The sequence below is a fragment of the Sapajus apella genome, unplaced genomic scaffold (genome assembly GCF_009761245.1).
Source record: "Sapajus apella isolate SASKATOON/1434 unplaced genomic scaffold, GSC_monkey_1.0 scaffold16, whole genome shotgun sequence".
Taxonomy (NCBI): domain Eukaryota; kingdom Metazoa; phylum Chordata; class Mammalia; order Primates; family Cebidae; genus Sapajus; species Sapajus apella.
In genome coordinates, this window is record NW_022436956.1 from 15,874,801 (window position 1) to 15,895,917 (window position 21,117).

Here is a 21,117-nt window from a genome sequence, read left to right on the forward strand (position 1 = left end):
TGCCACTTAGAATTGCCCTTGAGACAGCAGTTCAGGTCACACCATGAGAAAGTGGCCTTGGCATTTGGTCCTACGGCAACTTGTGTATTGCCTCCCAACCCCCTGAATGAGCAAGAACTCAAGTCAGCTACAACAAAAGAAACTTTATTTAAAAATATTTTTTTTTACAGACATGGGTGCTTGAAAAAGCTCTTTAGTTAACTGTGTATGGAAATGAAAAAAATTAATAAATAACATTAGTATAACAGACCTCTAAACATTAATACATTGGCAAAATAAAATGGACTTAAGATGAAAATGAATCTTAAAGCTCTGCTATTCTCTGTAAGAATATTTACCTTCTGTTTTATTCTTTACAGGTGAGAAAGATTAAATACTGCTAATATAAATTTTTTTATATTAATGACACATTTTTAAAATAGTCCACGAAAATCTCATCTATGTGTTTGTTTTCTTAACACTGATATACAAATTGGGACTCTACATTCGGGAGAAAGCATCAAGTTATCTCCAGCACCCCCAGGTTAAGAATTTCAAAATCTTGAATAAGAAGGACTTTAAAATTCCTATCTTCCAATTCTTTATTAAAGGCAAGGGAAAACTGAGGAAAGCGTAAGAGACAAGTAAAATGTTATATAGAAAAACTTTTGCTAAAGCTCACTATGGTCACATTACTGAGGACAGGCTTCTGGTCCCTGTTCCTTGCTGCCCTTCCCTGGGGAATCCAGGCCCTGCAGAGGGCACTAGCTGCTTAATGCTTTAAGTCTGAGGTCTTCAAAGGAAAGGCCAGCCACATCTGATGGGGGCTGGGGGTGGGGGCAGGAGGTTTAGACCAGTTCAGGATCCAGCAAAAAGAAAAGACAAAACAACCAAGCTCCCCTTCTCAGGAGAGTCCATTCTACACTCCTCCGCGCAGTTGGGTAATTAATGTCATCAGGAGGCTAGGACACTTAAAATGGTCCAGAGTTCACCTGGAAACTGTGGAACATTCTGTCTCTTGCAGGAGACAAGGCATTCAACCTGATAACTAAGCTTGGGATCGGAACCAATCGAATGATCCCAGGGTACAATGCTTCTCTCCACTGAAGCCTTATGGCAGGGGAAAGGGACTCTGGACACAATGCACCTGCATGCCACCTCTTCAGTCACAGAGAGCATTCTTTCCTGTCCTTTAGACACTAGGGACTAATGATACTCAAGGTAGAGGAGCTCCGACTCTGGTATTTCCATATTAAGTCCTAAAATGCAGCCTGGGATACAGTGCTGCCTTAGAAAGGCACAAAACATTTGGCTTTTTTTTTTTTTCAGTGTGCTAAAAATTGTTTTGTTTTGAATAAAGGAAAAAGATATATAAGGTTAAAAATCCCAAGTCACCACAGCCAGAAAGCAGATGTAGGAGGTACCTCATAGCTGCCATGCCCCTACCACGTTTCAGCAGGAAGTCAGGCTTTTATTTCAAGGCCAAGACACTAGAACAGTGCTGAGCAGGGTAGGTCAGGAGGCATTTACTCTCATGGGCATTGCATTGTACACTCGCTCACCCAGACAGCAGGAGAAAGAGGCCATGGAAGACAACACGTGGTCTACAGACTCCCAAGTGGTTCTCTGCCTCTCCAGTTTTAAAGACAGCCATAAGCATGGCTACCCTCATCCACAACAAGGTCAGAGGTAGGTAGGAAGGAGGGAGCTGACGCCCAGGCACCCAGGACACCCCACTTCAGGGCTTAGCATGGAGGTGGCGCAAGGCCTGAGGAGTTGCACACAGCATGTATTGAGCAATACTCCTCTCTGGCCTCCCGTCTGATTTAGGGGTAGAAGGAGAATGTAGGAGAGGCAACGGCGCAGAGTGTGTGGGGGCGGAGGGGCTGACATTCCTTTTTGGGACTGAATCAGGCAATCAGGACTCTGCTGCTTTCTTCAGCTACCAAATCAGGAGATTTGAGGCTGGCTTTTGGGCTTTGCCCTGTACAAACAGAGAGTGGTCGGCTGCATTTTTCTGAAGCTCTGTACCCAGGAAGGGGTGGCAAAAGAGCCACCCAGCTTAGTCTCTCCGTCAATAGCCGGCCTTTCCACCTGTCTTCCCACCTGACTCACCATGGTCACTCGGAGCTTGCTCTCCCCATCCCTATTTTTCCATCTCTGACTCTTTACTACTTTCCAGAACCAAGAAACACTGGTATTTCCCAATGAAACCAACCCAGACTTTCTGTAACACAGTGAAGGCACATGGCACTGCTGTCCCTCTGCTGCTAAACTCAGGAGCCTAGACTACAACATCAAAGGTGAAGTCTGACGACCCACCCTTCCTCCCTTGATGGACATCTTTGGATTATTAGGTAACATCTGTGTGTATCAAATGACTCTCGTAGTTTAAAAAACTTTTAAGTAAGGCAGTATGAAATGCCTTACAATGTCTAAGATGAGATAAATATAAGATCAAAAAATTCAAGCAAGCAAAAGTACGGCTTTAAAAAAACAGAAAAGGAAAGCTTTTATACAGGGCTAAAAAGAAAGCAATTGCCAGAAGACACAGGTATACCGTCCAGCGAGCTCTCAGTAAAAACTCTATCCTAAGCTGGAGTCTGTATTTGATTTCTATCCTGGCAACTGCTCCAATATTATATATTCTTACTGGCTCTGGCAAAGTAGTTTCTGAGGTGCCTGGGAAGGCTTACCTGAGAACATTACTGCAGAGCAGCCCTCACACAGGAGGGAATGAGACAGTAAGGAGGAGAGTAGAGAAGACAGGCCACAAGTCCAGAGAATGAACATATTTTCAATCACTCAAACCTGAACAGAAGTCCATGGGTAGTGGCTACAGTGGAGCCTGTTATGAGATTCTGCTTTCTAAATAACATGGATTCAGAAGGCAAAAGACCTGAGGCTGAATGGAGGCTAAGGAAGGCCACCCAGAAACAGGCTAGCTCTGGAACAGGACAGGCTGGCCCACAAGAGGGAGGTAAGAAATCTTGGATGCCAAGACTGACAAAGGGAAGAAAAACAGGGAATAAAGACAATGACCAGAATTAAGTTAAACCTAAGAATTTCTATGATGTCCTGGACAAACTCCGGTGCCTTCCTTTCCACTAGCAAAAAGGCAGGAGTAGCAGCTTTACTCCCCAAGTAGAAGCCTTTTGAGGATGTCTGTGGAGTCTCTGCCCTCTTCTCTAGAAGCTCCCTAACTCCAGCTGAAGGAGTCTGCCACATCTCTGCTCTCCCTGGCAAGGCCAACTGCTCAGGGATAGATACTTGATCTATGTACTGGGCTGAATGTAGTTTTTCTTAAGAATATGAAGTCTAGGAAATTGGGAATTTGTTCACAGTGATCCCCAGAGTTGGAAGGTGGTGTGGATTTAAGGACTGGAGTGCCTATTTGGGGGCCACACATCCCATAAACAGACTGTGAAGTGGGAGGAAGAAACAGGTGCAAAGCTCTGCAGTTCAGCTCCACCAGAAAACCAACAGCACGTCCCACCCTGGGTCCTATGAAACACCCTGCATCCTTATAATGACTCCCTCCTTTCATACGCTTGAACATCTGTTTCTTGTTATCCAAAGGATCCCTAAGCAGAACAGTCAAAAATATAACCTCGACTACCTTCCACTATCCACCACCCTCTAGGCATTAAGCAGTTCTATATATTCCTAACAAAAGACCACTCATGGAGACTGAGTTCAAAGGAGTGACACTAATAGTTAAGCTAAGTTAGAGTACTTTAGATTGAACTTCTAAAGCTCTAAGGTCTGGGAGAATAATGTGTGAACACTAAGCTTCAGGGTCCCTAAACTCCTTGCTCTTGATGGGGAGGTAAAGGCTGACAATTAGAGGACTGATTAAGTTCAATCTGTATTAATGCCTGGCTCTTGGAAGACCAAACAACTGACTGAAGATCAGGACCCAAAGATAGGACCCACAGCTCCAGCCCTTCTAAAACACAGAGTTAGCTGCAAAGGTTGTTGAAAGACTGGAAAACCAATTCCAAATAGTACAGGACATGGTGACAGCCTGCAGAGGGGTGATACGAAAATCCTCCCAACAAAGGAGATTAGGGACACAGCAGCTCAGGAAAAAGTTCAAGGAAGGCACTAGATTGGAAAGGGGGATGTGGGTAGATGCTTTGTTTAAACATTTAATGCCTTACTGTGCAACTCTGAGCCAACTTACCCTTCAACTCACCAAACAGATTCCAATGAAATACATAAAAACAGTAGGTATCCATGAGACTTACATCAAGGAATCTCCCAGGCATTATCAAAGCTATAGGAGACAACAGGGGATAATGGAAGAATCTTGGCCTGCTATTAACCAGGATAGCTCTACAAGGAAAGGTCAGTCTACGTGAAAGAGCTGTGAATAAAAACTGCACAATCTTATTGGGAAGAGCTATTTTAAGGTCAAATGCAGGGGCTAAGAGATACCAAGTACAATCCCCTAAACATCAGTAAACTATCATGCAGTGGCAAGAGAAGGACACATACCTGACAGTTCTGGCACATGGTCATCACACATAAACATTTGCTGGATGAACAAATGAACTGTTACAGCCAGGTCAATAGTCAGAAAACTATTTTTCAATGAACAGTGGTCATTCCAAAGTCAGAAAGGCCAATGGCAAGAAGGGGGGCTTATAGTTTGAGAAGGTCTAATCTTCTGACTTTCATGATGTGAGGTAGGAGAATATTCTGCTTTATCACCATTGTTGAACACCTACAAAAAGAACTAGATCTTAAAGGGAATACACAGGTGGTCCCTAGTTTTTACAAGCAAGTTTTGTTATAAAAATTTGTAAGTTGACTGTTTGGACCATAAATACATTTTACTTTCCTATAGAGAAAACATATATCTTAAGAGTGATCAACAGTGACTCCCACCTCCCTTAACCAGAAAAAAAATCTTTTAAATCCACAAAATAGCTAAATAATACTAAGAGTACTATCCCACATCATGGGCCCCGGTAATGAGGGTTTGTGTAAGGAGAAAAAGGGGCCGGAAGAATGGCAGATTATGTAGCATGGGGCTGGGGGGAGACGAGCGAGTGGAAGAGAGTAGCTACCCACAGGCAGAGAGCACTGTTCACAAAAATATTACAGATACACGCTGAGATGAGAAGCTGCCTGGTCTATTACTTAACTAAAGGGAGGTATATTAAGAGCCCACAGGTAAGAACCCTCTATTTTAGTGGAAGGAACATGGGCAGCTGGAAAGGTCCAGTTGTGGTTGCTGCAGAGCAGCAACGCAGCAACAAGGCAGCTCGGAAAGCAACCCACGAAGACACAGGGAAAGCACGAAACTGGGCTGAATGCAACAGCCCAATGAATATGAGAAAAAGGAGAACAAAGGGAAGGGACAAGGGGATGGGCTTGCCAAAAATGGCAAAACCTGAAGTCTGTTCATCAATGGCAGTTTCAATTAAATTCAGAGCAGAGCCAAAGAATTTTAAATTGCCATACAAATGGGGGATGAAGAATGGGTTACTGGTGCCTTAGTCAACAGAAAATATAAATAATTAAGCTTTTGAGAATAACCTCAAAACAAAAGCCACATGAAAACCTTCCTTAGTCTTGCCTGGAAATCTCAGACACAGGGCCAGGTATGTTCTCAGAGCACCCAGTCAAAGGAAAAATCCTCATGAAATGATCCCAAACCTTGAATGCTGGCAGACAACTGTGACAAACTAACACCCAAGCCCATCCATGGGGCACATGTACAACACAGGGAGCTGCAGCCTCAGTTCCAGGCTGATTCAGAGCCACACAGGACTCAAAAAAGGAAAAGTCGAGACTGCCCTTAGCTTACGCAGTAGGGCCAATAATTTCCAGGGAAGATTTAGATGCACGGAAAAGGCAAAAGATACATAGCCAGTGCGTTGTCTTCTGAACAGATCTTTAGACTACGGGCAATATCTGCAGATAAAAAAGTTACAATATGGATAGGCCTGGAAACTGCTGCCATTTTTTCTAGTTCTTTGTCTAGGCCTTCAATATTTAAAATGCAAAACTGAACGTTACCTCAAATGAAACAGTATGTGTACTGGCGTTTAGAAGTTGCCGGGGGTCTACTGTTTGCTATTCACTGCCATTTTCCTCTGCCCACTCCACCCCAATTTGGGACCACCTCACCTAATGGTGGGCTATGCCGCTTTATGCCATGTAGAGAAGACACTGGGTAATTACAGCAAATCAACACAAGGTCCTGTACTGCCTACTCTGAGAACATAAATGGCTCTCAGGCCAGAGGATAAAATCAAAAGATCCAGAAGTAGCTGAATGCCAAGAGACGAGTTAGAACAAGTTTTAGTTCCAAAGATGATAAGACTGAAAAGAAAACTAATCCAAGGAGGGTCATTTCTGTCTAGATCTAAAGACAAAAGCAATGATTTAGATTTTCAGGAAGACAGATTTATTAAAGAGCAGGCTTGCTTCTGACGTGGAGAAAGGTTACATGCTGCTTAAGGAAGTCAGCAAAACACTCTGGACAGTATACTAACTGAACTCCAGGGATCATTTACCAGCAATATAAAGGAACTGACTAATGGTTCTCCAAACTGGACCCTTAATCTTCTTTATGAACTTGCAATTACACAAACTGCCAGCATATATTGTCTTTGACTGCAGTAATTTATTCACCGAATGATGTCTAATACTGTGAAGAACACAGTAATTACAGAGAGTAGTTAGGACCTCAGGTGAAGAGGAAAAGGGAAGGAAAGGAGGAAAGAGACGTTACATTCCCAAAGCCACAGGCACAAGAAAAAACCACATCATCAGGAGGCAGCAAGGCAGGGAAGTTGCTATCAGCAAGAGGATAATACCACGGGTATTATCCCCACTCCTTAAAGGGAAAAGGAAAACCATTGCTGAAAATCTAACTAGTATTCCTCATGTTCAAATGAAGACACCCATGCTGAAATTAGTTCACTGGGAAGAAAAAACTGAACGGATAAATCCTTACTCTCTATTTTGTGCATTTAAATAGCATGTGAACGAAGCTTTCTAAAAGCTTTCTGGTATTCTGGCCAGAAAGTCATCCTGGAAATACATGTTTTTCCCTTCTTCATTAAGTAAAAAGACTCATGACCTACATCAGAACATATACCTGGCACCAAGGCAACTGACTCCCACAGACTCTTTTCTGGGGAGGGCATGGAATGTATTTGAAGGCCTCTATCTCAAATCAGTCATGATGTAATTAGGATAATCAAAACATCTTAATCAATTCAATGTTCCTATAGAAACAGTGTTTTGGAGTGACCAGTGTTAGCTGCTAGTATCAAACATGACTATAATAGTGTAGCTACAGTACTTTTCCTCCCACCTATCTACCAAACAAACCAATACCATCACACACAATAAAGAACATCCCATAAGCTGCTTGGCCTCAGTAAGGCTGGTCATAGCAAGCCCACTGCCAATGACAGAACACCAACAAGGATGAGGAAGGAGCTGATGGGGAAAGGACAGAGAGAGGGTGTTCTAAAAATGTAAGACTTTAGCTATGCACATGATAATATAAGCCAAAGGGGAGTGTTGAAGCTGTAATACACACTAGGCTTGGGTTTAATACCACAGTAGATGGAAGTCTTTAAAAGATTCCTTCCTAAACCTTTTGTGATAATTCCTTGCCTGGAATTAACACACACAGCAGGTTAATCTTATAATCACGAGGACACACACAACCACAGGCAGACAGACACACACACGGCCACATCCTTAACCTAGGAAGTCTTAAGTCCTCAATTAGGATTTCCAGCACAATACTTATTCTACGGCTTTCTGGACTGTTCCCCAGGTAGGTTACCATGTAATAAAATCCACACGCTCTCTATGTGGGAACTGAAGGACACCCTCAAATGCACTCTCAAGATCCATAAAATAATAAAACATACTAGCTGCTCCATTTGCACTTCACTGCTTTGAAATCTTGGAACCACTGAAGTGATATCCCACAGAGAGGGTAAGACTTCACTGTGAAGTCTCCAAAGGAACTCCTGCCCTTCTAGGTGCTACTTGAGTAATAACTCCCAACTCACTGGTCCTCTAAACCTGCAGCAAGGAGGTGGTGTGCTAGGTAGCTACATGGGCAGGAGAAGAAATGGAAACAAACTCCCGGAGGATGTTTTTGGCCATCTCGATGTTGTTCTGGGCAATGACCAAAGCTTTCTGGATGTCCTGGTAGGAGTATCCCTGACTCAGGAGGTTCTCGATCTCACTGGAGAGCTGAGGTGAGGCGGTGGCAGCAGAGGAGGCAGCACTGCTACCTTGCTGACAGTTGACAGCTTTCCGTTCAGAGTTGATTCTCCGAGGGAATGGTTTAGGAGGCCTCTCGGGAACTTGGGAACCTTCGGTGACATCTAGAAGAAACAGTAAAGAAAATATTTGCAAATCTGGGGAAATCCTCATTTAACGACAGCAATAGTAAAAAATGTGCTAATATCAAGATAATATTGACTTCCTGTAAATTGGTTACATGTGCTCTTCAGTCACAAGACTGGGTTTTATAGGTTCAAGGGTTTTAAGGTATAGCCTCCTCCTTATCACAATAAAAACAACCTTCTACATATACCATCCACCTGTTCTATGAACAACAACCACCGCAATCATAACATCTGCATTATGTTTATACTAAGCAACATGTTTGTACACATGTAATTGTCTGTTTTAATTCTGAGGGGACCAGAGAAGATACTAAACTTATCCTTCTACAAATAACGAAAAAGAGGGAAATAAGTTGCAATAAAGAAGCATTAGCCAAGGCTGAGTGGGGATCACTGTTCGTCTGGGCAAGTGAAGGCTGTATATCTTTTTCACCAGCTGTCTGTCCTGAAGACTGTGACAGCAACTCTGGCTGCTGCCCTACCAGGCAGCCACAGGTGCAAGAAGGGCAGCATCCAATAGTTAAGGCCCAACATGAGCTGGCTCTAGGCCCATTCTGTGTGTGTTGCAGAGCCAGCATGCCTCCTTTCCAATGGAACAGAGCACAGCAAAAAGGAATGTGTGATGAGCCAAGTGTGGTGGCAGGCACCTGTAATCCCAGGCTAAGGCAGGAGAACAGCTTGAACCTGGGAGGTGGAGGTTGCAGCGAGCTGAGATCATGCCACTGCACTGCAGTCTGGGCAAGAGTGAAATGCCATCTCAAGAAAAAAAAAAAAAAAAAAAAAAAAAAAAAAAAGCATTGTGTGATCTGAACCATCAAGCCTGATTACCAGCGTCATAAGGCATACTCAGAAAAACTAAATCCTACCTACCCCTAACATAAGAAGAACCACAGTTGGCGATGAAAAAAAGAATTTGTAGGAAAGGCGATGAAAAAAAAAAAAAAGAGCCACAGTTTAAGGAACAACCTCTTTTCTAAGTCTGCAAAATCCTAAAAGAGTCTGACTACAGGCCGGGTGCGGTGGCTCACGCCTGTAATCCCAACACTTTGGGAGGCCGAGGCGGGTGGATCATGAGGTCAAGAGATCGAGACCATCCTGGTCAACATGGTGAAACCCCGTCTCTACTAAAAATACAAAAAAATTAGCTGGGCATGGTGGCACATGCTTGTAATCCCAGCTACTCAGGAGGCTGAGGCAGGAGAATTGCCTGAACCCAGGAGGCGGAGGTTGCGGTGAGCCGAGATCGCGCCATTGCACTCCAGCATGTGTAACAAGAGCGAAACTCCGTCTCAAAAAAAAAAAAAAAAGAGTCTGACTACAGTCTAACTTCCTAACTTGGGACTTCCCTCCCATTCAGACGTAATGTTTCACCTACTACTTCCACATACTGACTTCCTGTCACGAGAGAAGGTCATCTCCCTTTCAATATAAACATCCAGGCCATGCTGCCATTCAGGACAAACCCAACATAGGGTGGAGACTCACTTGTTGTGAGATCACCATCCAGAGACAACCAGCCAAAGGAGGAGCTGGCATTAGAGATATCTGAGAGAGTCCGGCGGGCCAGCACCACCGGCACAGGTGGCTTTGGGACATCATACCCATCATCCTCATTTTCTGATTCCTCAGGACCAGTGTTGGCATGCGCTGCAGCCAAATTCCCTTCACCTGGAGAAAAGTTTGTGATGTTATCTTCTTCTCACACACTTCATCTTCTAATACATTTCAATATAGGGACATCCACTCATTTTTGCATATATGCAATCATTTATCTCGTTCAACAGTTACCGATTGTCTACTATGGGCCAAACACCGTGTAAACAGAGATAAAAATAGAAAATAAAATCTATACCAATACTGCAGTTTTCTTTTTTGAATATGCCAAAGGTTACTCTTGACAAGGTTAATAGCCACTGATGCCAATGACTTGAATGTCATCTCAGAGCATTCAATAAACATTTCTATCCACATTCCACCTTGGAAGATCAGCAAAGGGTCCTATGAGAGCAGGCTTCTTGAACTTTCTCCCCCCCGTCCCCACCCATGATCAGTTGACAACTTCTTGAACTTTCAATCTGGTAGGCTAGTTAACATGGGAACTGAGCATTCACCACCCCCACATAAAAGAATTTCATCAATGCAATGAGAATAAAAAGAAGCATACAGGTACAGAGTATATAACATAAATGTCTCTGGGCCCTGGAAGGACCAAAAAAAAAAAAGCACAAAAAGAACCAGCAGTGTGAATAGGAGATAAAAGAGTGGGGGTACTTTACTGCCCATGGATCAAAGATATTTTGCCAAAGATCACTGAAAAGAATTTTCAGCTTTGGCTGGGCACGGTGGCTCACGCACGTAATCCCAAGACTTTGGGAGGCCAAGGTGGGTGGATCACCTGAGGTCAGGAGTTTGAGACCTGCCTGGCCAACACAGTGAAACCCCATCTCTACTAAAAATACAAAAATTAGCCAGGTGTGGTCAAGCATGCCTGTAGTCCCAGCTACAGAATAATTTTCAGCTTAGATCAAGCTATCTCAATTGCCAAATATTACAGGTTCATTCCTATGGCACATCAATGATTTTTAAAGTAGCAGAATAGCTACTTACCAAAGGTGCTGCTCTCGGTGACAGATGGCGCCTGAGACTGAATATTATACATTGCTTCATATGTACAGCTATCAATCTGCTGGTCGCAATCACATGCTCTGAACCAGAAGGAAAGTGCAATAATGATCTTTGGAAACAGAACTGTTATCTGTAAACTTATGAAGACTCATCTTCTCCTTTTGCCAGTATCACTAATAAATGTTGGTAAGGTTGACTCTTGGGGCAAGTGATAGATGTGTGTGTTATTAAGGTTATCATGTTGCTGAGAAAACTAGGTGCAATTACCTACAGCTACAAAAGGCTTAAACCATTAAGGACTAGATTTATCTTTCTGCTTTAATCCAGGTGGATAACACTATGTGCAGGAGCAAGCCAGGCAGGTGAAGGGTGTCAATTACCCACATAAAGGTATATGGCCCAAAATAGGGTTGTTGTGAACCTACCGTGAACTCTGGGATGTATCCAAAGGCCGCAGAGGCCTGGAAGAGGGAGTCATGTACTCTGTGTCCTCTTCATCCTCACACTGTTCCCCAGGTGGCAGTTTTGGCACAGGAAGAGGTCTGGAAGATGAAGAACAAAAAATAGAAAAAGAAGTAACAAGCTGGTAAACTTCGAAGTATAAAATAAGTGGCTTAAAAACAGACACAACTCAAACTGGAGAGAGCAAAATACATGCCACCTAGGGAACTATTATTTCTACTGACCAAAACAGGTAATTAGCAAAAGCACACTAACTAAAAATGTCACTTTCAACTGACCAAAGGTGCAACTTTTATGCTTCAGAGGTGATATACTGAACTAATCACCTGATACTGGTTAGTTCTAATCCCCACAGAAGTTTCATTACAGAGTCCCAGGCCTACAGTGAGAGAAACAGAAATAATTTTTCTGACAATATGTTAGAATTGTATACTAAATTCCCATTCTAAACTCTACCTATGGTTTCAAGGACTACACAGCTTGCCAAAAGCTTCCTCAAACTCCTTGTTTGTGTGTGTGTATGTGTGTGTGTGTAAACTTCCCAGGAACTTTGCTTACAAAAACTCCTTGTTTTATACAAGAAAAATTTAAAATAGAGTTAAAGTGACCTGGCAATTAGCATAAATTCTGAGGCGAGAACTCAGATCTACTGACTCCCACATCAAGGATCCTGCTGTTATACCCACATGTAACTTTCACCCAGTAACTTTGGAAACAAGACTTCCACCACCCCATGAAATAAAACCAAAAAACCCCCCAACAAAAACAAATATACCCCACCAAATTACAGAGGGGGAAAAAAAAGACACATGAAAACCTGCTTCTCGGAGCGTGAATTTGTGTTTCTCCTCCTTTCCTCTTTATATTATTTTTGCATATCCTAAAAATACTACAAGGAGCACCTCTTGCATGTATTTGTCTGCTTCATGTTTAGATTTTCCTAATTATAAAAGCAACACGTTTATAATACACCTGTAAGTGCTATAGAAACTTAACACATATCATAAAAGTCCCCTTTAATCTTATATGAGTTTTTTTTTTGTTTTTTTTTTTTTTTTTGAGACGGAGTCTCTCTGTGTTGCCAGGGTGGAGTGCAGTGGCATGTCTCACTGCAACCTCTGCCTCCTGGGTTCAAGGGATTCTCCTGTCTCAGCCTCCTGAATAGCTAAGACTACAGGCGCGCACCACCACGTGAAAGTAATTTTTCTATTTATAGTAGAGACATGGCTTCACCGTGTTGGCCAGGATGGTCTTATCACCTGATCTCGTGATCTGCCCGCCTCGGCCTCCCAAAGTGCTGGGATTAAGGCATGAGCCACCACCCAGCCTTCATTTGAGTTTTTTTTCTTATGTATACCTATTACTTTTATTAGGTTGATGCAAAAGTAATTGCGTTTTTTGCTGTTAATGGCAAAAATCACAATTGTTTTGGCACCAACCTAAATATGAAAAAATTAGCCTTTAAAACTCAGCAAATATCCACTCAAGATTTGTGCAACACATGCTGAAGTTCTGAGGCAGAAGTGTATTGGTATCTACAATTTACTTTAAAAACATCAAAAGAAGCCGGGCGCGGTGGCTCAAGCCTGTAATCCCAGCACTTTGGGAGGCCGAGGCGGGTGGATCACGAGGTCAAGAGATCGAATCCATCCTGGTCAACATGGTGAAACCCCGTCTCTACTAAAAATACAAAAAATTAGCTGGGCATGGTGGCGTGTGCCTGTAATCCCAGCTAGTCAGGAGGCTGAGACAGGAGAATTGCCTGAACCCAGGAGGCAGAGGTTGCAGTGAGCCGAGATCGCACCATTGCACTCCAGCCTGGGTAACAAGAGTGCAAAACTCCGTCTCAAAAAAAAAAAAAAAAAAAAAACATCAAAAGACAGATTATAGTGTGATAAAACAAGTATAATAAAATGCTAAAAGTAGAATCCAGGTGATCAGTTTATGGGTGTTCACTGTACAATTCTTTCACCTTTACTATCTTGGTAATTTTTCACAATCAAATGAGGTGGCGGGAGGACAATTTACATTAAAAAAGAAATACCTAGGCTGGGTGCATGGCTCATGCCTATAATCCTAGCACTTTGGGAGGCCAAGGCAGGCAGGTCACCTGAGGTCGGGAGTTTGACATCAGCCTGGCCAACATGGAGAAACGCAGTCTCTACTAAACATACAAAATTAGCTGGGTGTGGTGGCACATGCCTGTAATTCTAGCTACTTGGGAGGCTGAGGCAAGAGAATTGCTTGAACCTGGGAGGTGGAGGTTGTGGGGAGCTGAGATCCCACCATTGCACTCCAGCTTGGGCAACAAGAGCAAAATTCTCTCTCAAAAAAAAAAAAACAACACCTAGATTTTTCGCTAGACCACAGTGGCATGATGACAGCTCACTGTGGCCTTAACCTCCCAGGCTCAAGTGATCCTCCCACCTCAGCCTCCTCAGTAGGTGGGACTACAGGCATGTGCCATGATACCAGAATAATTTTTAAAAACAATTTTTTTTTTTTTTTTTTTTCCGAGACGGAGTTTCACTCTTGTTACCCAGGCTGGAGTGCAATGGCACGATCTCGGCTCACCGCAACCTCCGCCTCCTGGGTTCAGGCAATTCTCCTGCCTCAGCCTCCTCAGTTGCTGGGATTACAGGCACGCGCCACCATGCCCAGCTAATGCTTTGTATTTTTAGTAGAGACGGGGTTTCACCATGTTGACCAGGATGGTCTTGATCTCTTGACCTCGTGATCCACCCGCCTCGGCCTCCCAAAGTGCTGGGATTACAGGCTTGAGCCACCGCGCCCGGCTGAAAAACAATTTTTTTAAATAGAGATGCAGTTTTGCTACGTTGCCCAGGTTGGTCTTAAACTCCTGGGCTCAAGTGATCCTCCTGCCCTGGCCTCCCAAAATGTTGGGATTACAGGCCTGAACCACCCCACTCAGCCCTAGTTTGTTCTAAATGTGGTATTTGGCCATATTGTGTCAGTGAAGGTGTAGGGAAATGAATGGGAACTTTGTCACACAGCTGTAGAAATAAGGAATTAACACATTTCTGTTGTGTAATTCGACAAAAGTATTTATCAAACATGCATACTCTTGGTCTCAAAAATTCCATTTCTAATAATTTTCCCTAAGGAAACCATCAAGAACATTCATGTAGCATTATTTATAATGCTACAAAGTAAAGTAGTGTCATCACAACTCACTGCAGCCTCAACATCCTGGGCTCCAGCAATCCTCTCACCTTAGCCTCCCAAGTAGCTGGGACTGCAGGCATGTGCCATCACATGCCCGGCTGATTTTTTACTTTTTGTAGAGATGGGAGTCTTACTATGTTGCCCAGACTGGTCTCAAACTTCTGGGCTCAAGCGATCCTCCTGCCTTGGCCTCCCAAAGTGCTTCCATTACAGGCATGAGCCACCACTCACAGCCAAGAAACATTACCTTTAAAGGAGTAACATTAAGGCTGAGAGCTAATTTCTAAACAGAAACAATGGACGCTAAAAGAGAGTGGAATGATATTTTTTAAACTGCTGAAAGAAAACAACTTCAGTTCAGATGCCATATTTGGCTAGGCACAGTGGCTCACCCTTGTAAATCCCAGCACTTTGGGAGGCTGAGGCAGGCAGATCACTTGAGGTCAGGAGTTCAAGACCAGCCTGGCCAACTTGGTGAAACCCCGTCTCTACTAAAAAATAAAAAAATAAAAAAAAAAAAAAAATTAGCTGGGCATGGTGGCATAAGCCTGTAAACCCAGATACTTCGGAGGCTGAGGCAGGAGACTTGCTTGAACCTGGGAGGCATAGGTTGCAGTGACCCGAGATCATGCCACTGTACTCCAGCCTAGGATACAGAGCAAGACTCCATCTCAAAAACAAAACAGATGCTGTACTCAGTGAAAGTATCTTTTTAAAAAATTAGAAGTGGGCTAGGCACGGTGGCTTAAGCCTACAGTCCCTGCACTTTGGGAGGCCAAGGTGGGCAAATCACTTGAGCCCACAAGTTCGAGACCAGTCTGGGCAACATGGCAAAACCCATCTCTACAAAAATGCAAAAATTAGCTGACCATGGTACCATGTATCTGTGGTCCCAACTACTTGGGAGGCTAAGGCAGGAGGATCACTTGAGCCTGAGAGATTTAGGCTGCAGTGAGCTGAGACTGTACCACTGTACTCCAGCCTAGGCAAAAAACAGAGCCACTGATTTAAAATACACTCTAGGCTCGGTGTGATGGCTCATATCTGTATTTCCCAGCAACTCAGGAAGCTGAGGAGGCTCTCTTGACACCGGGGTTCAAGACCAGCCTGGGCAACATAGCTAGACCTTGTCTCTACTAAAAATAAAAAATTAAAAACTTAGCCAGGCATGGTGGCAAATGCCTGGAGAGTCTCAGTTACTCAGGAGACTGAGGTGGGAGGATTTCTTGAGCCCAGTACGTTGAGGCTGTAGCAAGCTATGATTGTGTCTTTGCACTGCAACCTGGGCAACAGATCAAGACCCTATCTCTAAATAAATGAATGAAACTTTTTTTTTTTTGAGACAGAGTTTCGCTCCTGTTGCTCAGGCTGGAGTGCAATGGCGCGATCGCGATCTCTGTTCACCACAACCTCCACCCCGCAGGTTCAAGTGATTCTCTTGCCTCAGCCTCCTGAGTGGTGGGGATTACAGGCATGCAGCACCACACCCGGCTAATTTTGTATTTTTAGTAGAGACGGGGTTTCTCCATGTTGGTCAGGCTAGTCTTGAACTCCTGACCTCTGGTGATCAGACCACTTAGGCCTCCCAAAGTGCTGGGATTACAGGCATGAGCCACCACGCCCGGCCAATAAATGAAACTTTTTTTTTTTTTTTTTTTTTGAGACAGAGTCTCACTCTGACACCAGGCGACAAGCTGGAGTGCAGTGGCACAATCTCGGCTCACCGCAACCTCTGCCTCCCGGGTTCAAGCAATTCTCCTACCTCAGCCTCCCGAGTAGCTGGGACTACAGGCGCGCACCACCACGCCCAGCTAATTTTTGTATTTTTAGTAGAGACGGCATTTCACCATGTTGGCCAGGATGGTCTCGATCTCTTGACCTTGTGATCCACCCGCCTTGGCCTCCCAAAGTGCTGGGATTACAGGCTTGAGCCACCATGCCCGGCCTAAATGAAACTCTTAACAAGTCAAGAGTGCATGATGGAATCTCTCGGTAACTATTAAAGAATAGAAGTAGTTGTGCTCACTTCAGCAGGACAAACACTAAAACTGGAAGGATACAGAGATGATTAGCATGGCCTCTGCACAAGGATGACACACGAATTTATGAAGCGTTCCCGCCTCCACCTCCCGAAGTGCTGGGATAACAGGCATGAGCCACCATGCCTGGCCAAAACTTCTAAATTTCTATGTACCCTAATTACATAGGCTAAATATACCAGTAACACAAATACGCATAACTAAAAGGAAAAGAAAAAAACCACAGTCATAGGTGGAGAATTTAAAATACTTTTCTCAGTTATCAGATAGCAGATTTTTAAAAAGATTTTAGGGAGATACAAGATTTAACACACTTAACAAACTTGACCTCATTAACTTATATAGAATGCTTCAACCCAACACTGCAAAATACACTTTCTTAGGAACTGAGGGTGGTACAAATTACCACAATTTACCATAAACTAGTTGACAATATGGTTTCTGACCACACCTGAATGAAGCCGGCAGTAGCAGAAGGATAACTAGAAAATTTTCAAATGTATGAAAATCAGGCAACATATAAATAACTCATGAATTAAAGAAGGAATTAGAAATAGAAAAAGTATGTTTTGAACTTAATGACAATGAAAATACGACATATCAAACTGTGTAGAATACAGCAAAACATCTGTTTGTGTACTCCCTAAAATCATCTGTTGAAGCCCTTACTCTCAATGTACGCATAGATTTTTATCAATAAACACAGTCTTCTGTATCCTTGGGTTCTGTAATTGCAACCAAGTTTGGCTCAAAAACACAGTAGTCATTAGAACCCACATATAGGGAGGGTCAGCTTTTCATATATGTGGTTCCACAGGGCCAACTGTGGGACCTGACCGCATTCTGGTATACACTGGGGTCTTAGAACTAATACCCTGCATGCATATATACTGAGGGGTGGCTGTATTTGAAGATGGGGCCTCTAAGGATGTAATTAAGGTTGGATGAAGTCATAAGGATAGGACCACATCCAGTAGGATTGGTGTCCCTATAGGAAGAGACCCCAGAGAGCTTGTGCGCGTGTGCACGCACTCTCTCTCTCTCACTCTCTCTCTCTCTGTCTCTCTTTCTCTCTCTGCGCAAACACTGAGGATGGCCATGTAAGGACATAGTGAGATGCAGAAAGAGAGCCCTCACCGGAAAGCCACCAAGCAGGCACCCTGATCTCAGACTTCCAGACTCCAGAACTGAGGGAAAATAAATTTCCACTATTTAAACCACCCAATATGTGGTATTTTGTCATGGCAGCCTGAGCAGACCAACACAGCATCCATTTCATGAAGCTAGAAAAACTGCAAATTAAACCTAAAGAAAGAAGAATAAAGAGCAGAGAGCAATGAAACAGAAAGCAGATATCCAAAATTACTTCCTTGAAAATAACAACGTCGACAGGCCCTAGCAACACAGATCTAGGTACATGTATGCAGAAAAAGGAAAAGAAGGAAATACTCTAAAACATAAAATATAATCATTTCTACATGGTGCAAACAGATTAATTTTCATTTTCTTTTTTACATTTCTCTTGGTTTTCAAATTTTCTGCAAATAAGTTGTTATAAGTACCAACTCCACTATATGAAATATAGCTTTAGCAGACTTACCTGGCAGCCAGAGAATAAATGGCATTGGCAGATGAGGAAGGTTTGATTTTGGGGTGGTCACACTCTGGACCTACTAATGGGCTGCTATTCATACTCTGGAAAGTAAAGAAAAGTGTTGAAAAAGAACTTCCTTACCACAGCTGAGCACCTCCTCTTATTGAACCTTTTCAAAATAACAATAACAGATACAGACTTAACTCTCAATGCCATGCCTGGGGTTATCCCATCTGACAAACGCTTAGAGGCTTAGCGGCTTTAGGGCTCTGAAGAACCTTCAAATGTAAGGGTTAGGGAGATGGAGATCTAGAAAGAGTCAGGGAAATGAGCTTTTTGGTTTAATTCTAAAAAGATTTGAGTAAATTGGCTATCTACACAAATATCATTAGTATCTTAAATAATCTATATCCAAACTCGAAATGGTCATTCTATACTGACGCTGCCAGAAAGTCAAACCTAATCCACACTCACTAATTAGATTGTCCACCACATAGATGCCACTTGATTGTTATCCTTTCCCTGCAATCAGTGAATATGCCATTCACTTAGTGCCACATTTCTCAGCTTCACTCTTCCCATTCCACCTCCTTAGATTTCTACCTACTTGCGATGCTTCCATCAGCTGCTCATTTGAAATTCAACAGTCAGCCAGGTAAAAGCTTTGTTTTTATGCACATTCAGTGCATGTATGTGGTACCTCTTATCTTTTTTTCTGCCCACTAACTGCTCCTCAAGCCTTAACGGAGTCTTTATTTCATGCTCTCCAGGCTTCCACCTAATCTGGCTGCTCACTTTGCTCATAAACAATGATTCTCTCTCTTGCTCATTGAGCCCTCGCTACATTAAACCCCTTTATTATTCTTCAAACAGTCTCTCCCAGACTCATTTGCTTTTTCCTTCATCCTGGAATAATCTCCCCTGGTATCAGTACGGCGCATCCTCCCTCCTGCTACAGGTTTCTGCTCAGAATTGTACTCCGTAACTTCAGGAACCTCCCACTCCTGTGCCAGCTTTCTCTATACGCTTCTTTGGGCTACTTTTCTCCACAGCACTTGTGACTGTGAATATACTGTTATTCAATTAACACATTTATATTCCATCTTCCTCCCACTAGAATATAAACTTTGTGAGGGCAAGACTTTTTGTTGAGTGCATAAATGAATAAAACATCAAATATTCCTCTCCCACCTCCCAGTTCTGGACCCCTTATTGCATATTCAGACAACGAACAGTAACTTATCTCCTTCAAATGTTCTTCATTTCCTACCATACAAATGAAAATTCTTTTGGGAGAGGGTTTTCAAGTCTCTCTAATCTAGTGTGAGTTCCTTTCCAGCTCTTTCTCCTACTGACAAAATTTCTGCTCTACTCAAAATAACCTAATCACCATTCCACAATACACCTTAAGCATTTCTGTCATTGTGGCTGTTAATAATCTGAAAACCATATCCACTTTCCAAAGAAATATTTCTACTCAGATGCCACTCTTTCTATAAAGCCCTCATGATTGCCCTATCTGGGAATATCCTCTTATTTCTCTGAAACTTAAGTATTTCCTAGTTACATTACGAATGACATTTATAAAACGACATTTACTGCAATATTTACAAACTGCCTCATCTAGTCTATGAACATACACACTTCTTTTTTTTTTTTTGTGGAGACAGAGTTTCACTCTTGCTGCCCAGGCAGGAGTGCAGTGGGACAATCTTGGCTCACTGCAACCTCTGCCTCCCAGTACCAAGCAATTCTCCTGCCTCAGCCTCCTGAGTAGATGGAATTACAGACGCTCACCACCAGGCCCAGCTAATTTTTTGTAATTTTTGTAGAGACGAGGTTTCATCATGTTAGCCAGGCTAGTCTCGAACTCCTGACCTCAGGTGATCTACCCATCTTGGCCTCCCAAAGTGCTGTGATCATAGGCATGAGTCACCACGCCTAGCCACTCTTCTTGAGGGTAGGAATTATGTTACAGTATCTCTGAATTCCATATAAAACCTATCACAAAATTTCAACCCATAATCATCTATCCACACATATTTTTCTTCTTGTTTTTCAAGACAGGGTCTCACTCTATTGTCTAGGCTGGAGTGCAGTGGTGCAATCATGGCTCACTGAAAGCTTGGCCTCCTAGGCTCAAGCAATACTCCCACCTCAGCCTCCTGAGTAACTAGAATTACAGGCATGTGATACCACACCCAGCTAACTTTCGTATTTTTTATAGAGACGGAGTTTCACCATGTTGCCCAGGCTGGTCTCGAACTGCTGGGATCAACTGATCTGCCCACCTGGTCTCGAACTCCTGGATCAAGCGATCCACCCACCTCAGACTCCCAAAGTGCTGGGATTACAGACATGAGCCACTGTGCCTGGCCCAGACATATTTCTTAACAGACTAGATAGTTTCGAAATTAAGACTCACCATGGAGGTATCCAGACTGAATGTGCTTCCGAGCCTAGGCACATCTGGTCTGGGCTCCATTTGTGAAGGCAATGAAAATGGAAGTGAGTGCCGGTTGGTTAATTCTCTTCCTGTCCAGGGATCACTGGAACTTGGGGCAGATACGGGTACTTTGGGGATTGGCCGGGGCAGCCATGAGTCTCCAAGGCGGCTAGAGGGGACAGGGGGCAGTTTGTCTCTGGATGGACAATCGCCTGGTGTACAAGGCAGGGGGCGTCTCTGAGGCCGGGATTCTGCTCCAACAGAATATGGCCGGTCTGGAGGCGGTGGTGGTGGAAGATCTCGAAGTGTGGGAGGTACTGGCAATGGTTTGTCTTTATGAAGGGAGCCAGAAGCAGCCTGTGGAAGCACGATGAAAGCAAATCAATCAAA

At 43.4% G+C, this 21,117-nt stretch overlaps 1 protein-coding gene and 1 non-coding gene across 6 annotated transcripts in view; one reads left to right on the forward strand and one right to left on the reverse strand.

Moving 5' to 3' along the window:
* CBL (Cbl proto-oncogene) overlaps positions 1–21,117 on the reverse strand; it is a 108,882-nt gene that overhangs the window by 11,093 nt on the left and 76,672 nt on the right. For 4 of the 5 annotated variants that reach the window (XM_032285221.1, XM_032285219.1, XM_032285220.1 and 1 more), the window contains 6 exons: positions 20,707–21,084; positions 18,288–18,382; positions 11,426–11,542; positions 10,983–11,080; positions 9,861–10,043; positions 124–8,351 (listed from right to left, as the gene is read on the reverse strand). In XM_032285221.1, the coding sequence (XP_032141112.1) occupies positions 8,065–8,351; positions 9,861–10,043; positions 10,983–11,080; positions 11,426–11,542; positions 18,288–18,382; positions 20,707–21,084 (1,158 nt within the window). In that variant the 3' untranslated portion in view covers positions 124–8,064. Of the gene's footprint in view, positions 1–123; positions 8,352–9,860; positions 10,044–10,982; positions 11,081–11,425; positions 11,543–18,287; positions 18,383–20,706; positions 21,085–21,117 lie in introns of those variants that run through there. The other variant, XR_004270872.1, reaches the window with a different exon arrangement.
* On the forward strand, positions 16,667–16,773 carry LOC116556499. Its single transcript, XR_004271042.1, has one exon. It is a non-coding gene; the product is annotated as a U6 spliceosomal RNA (small nuclear RNA).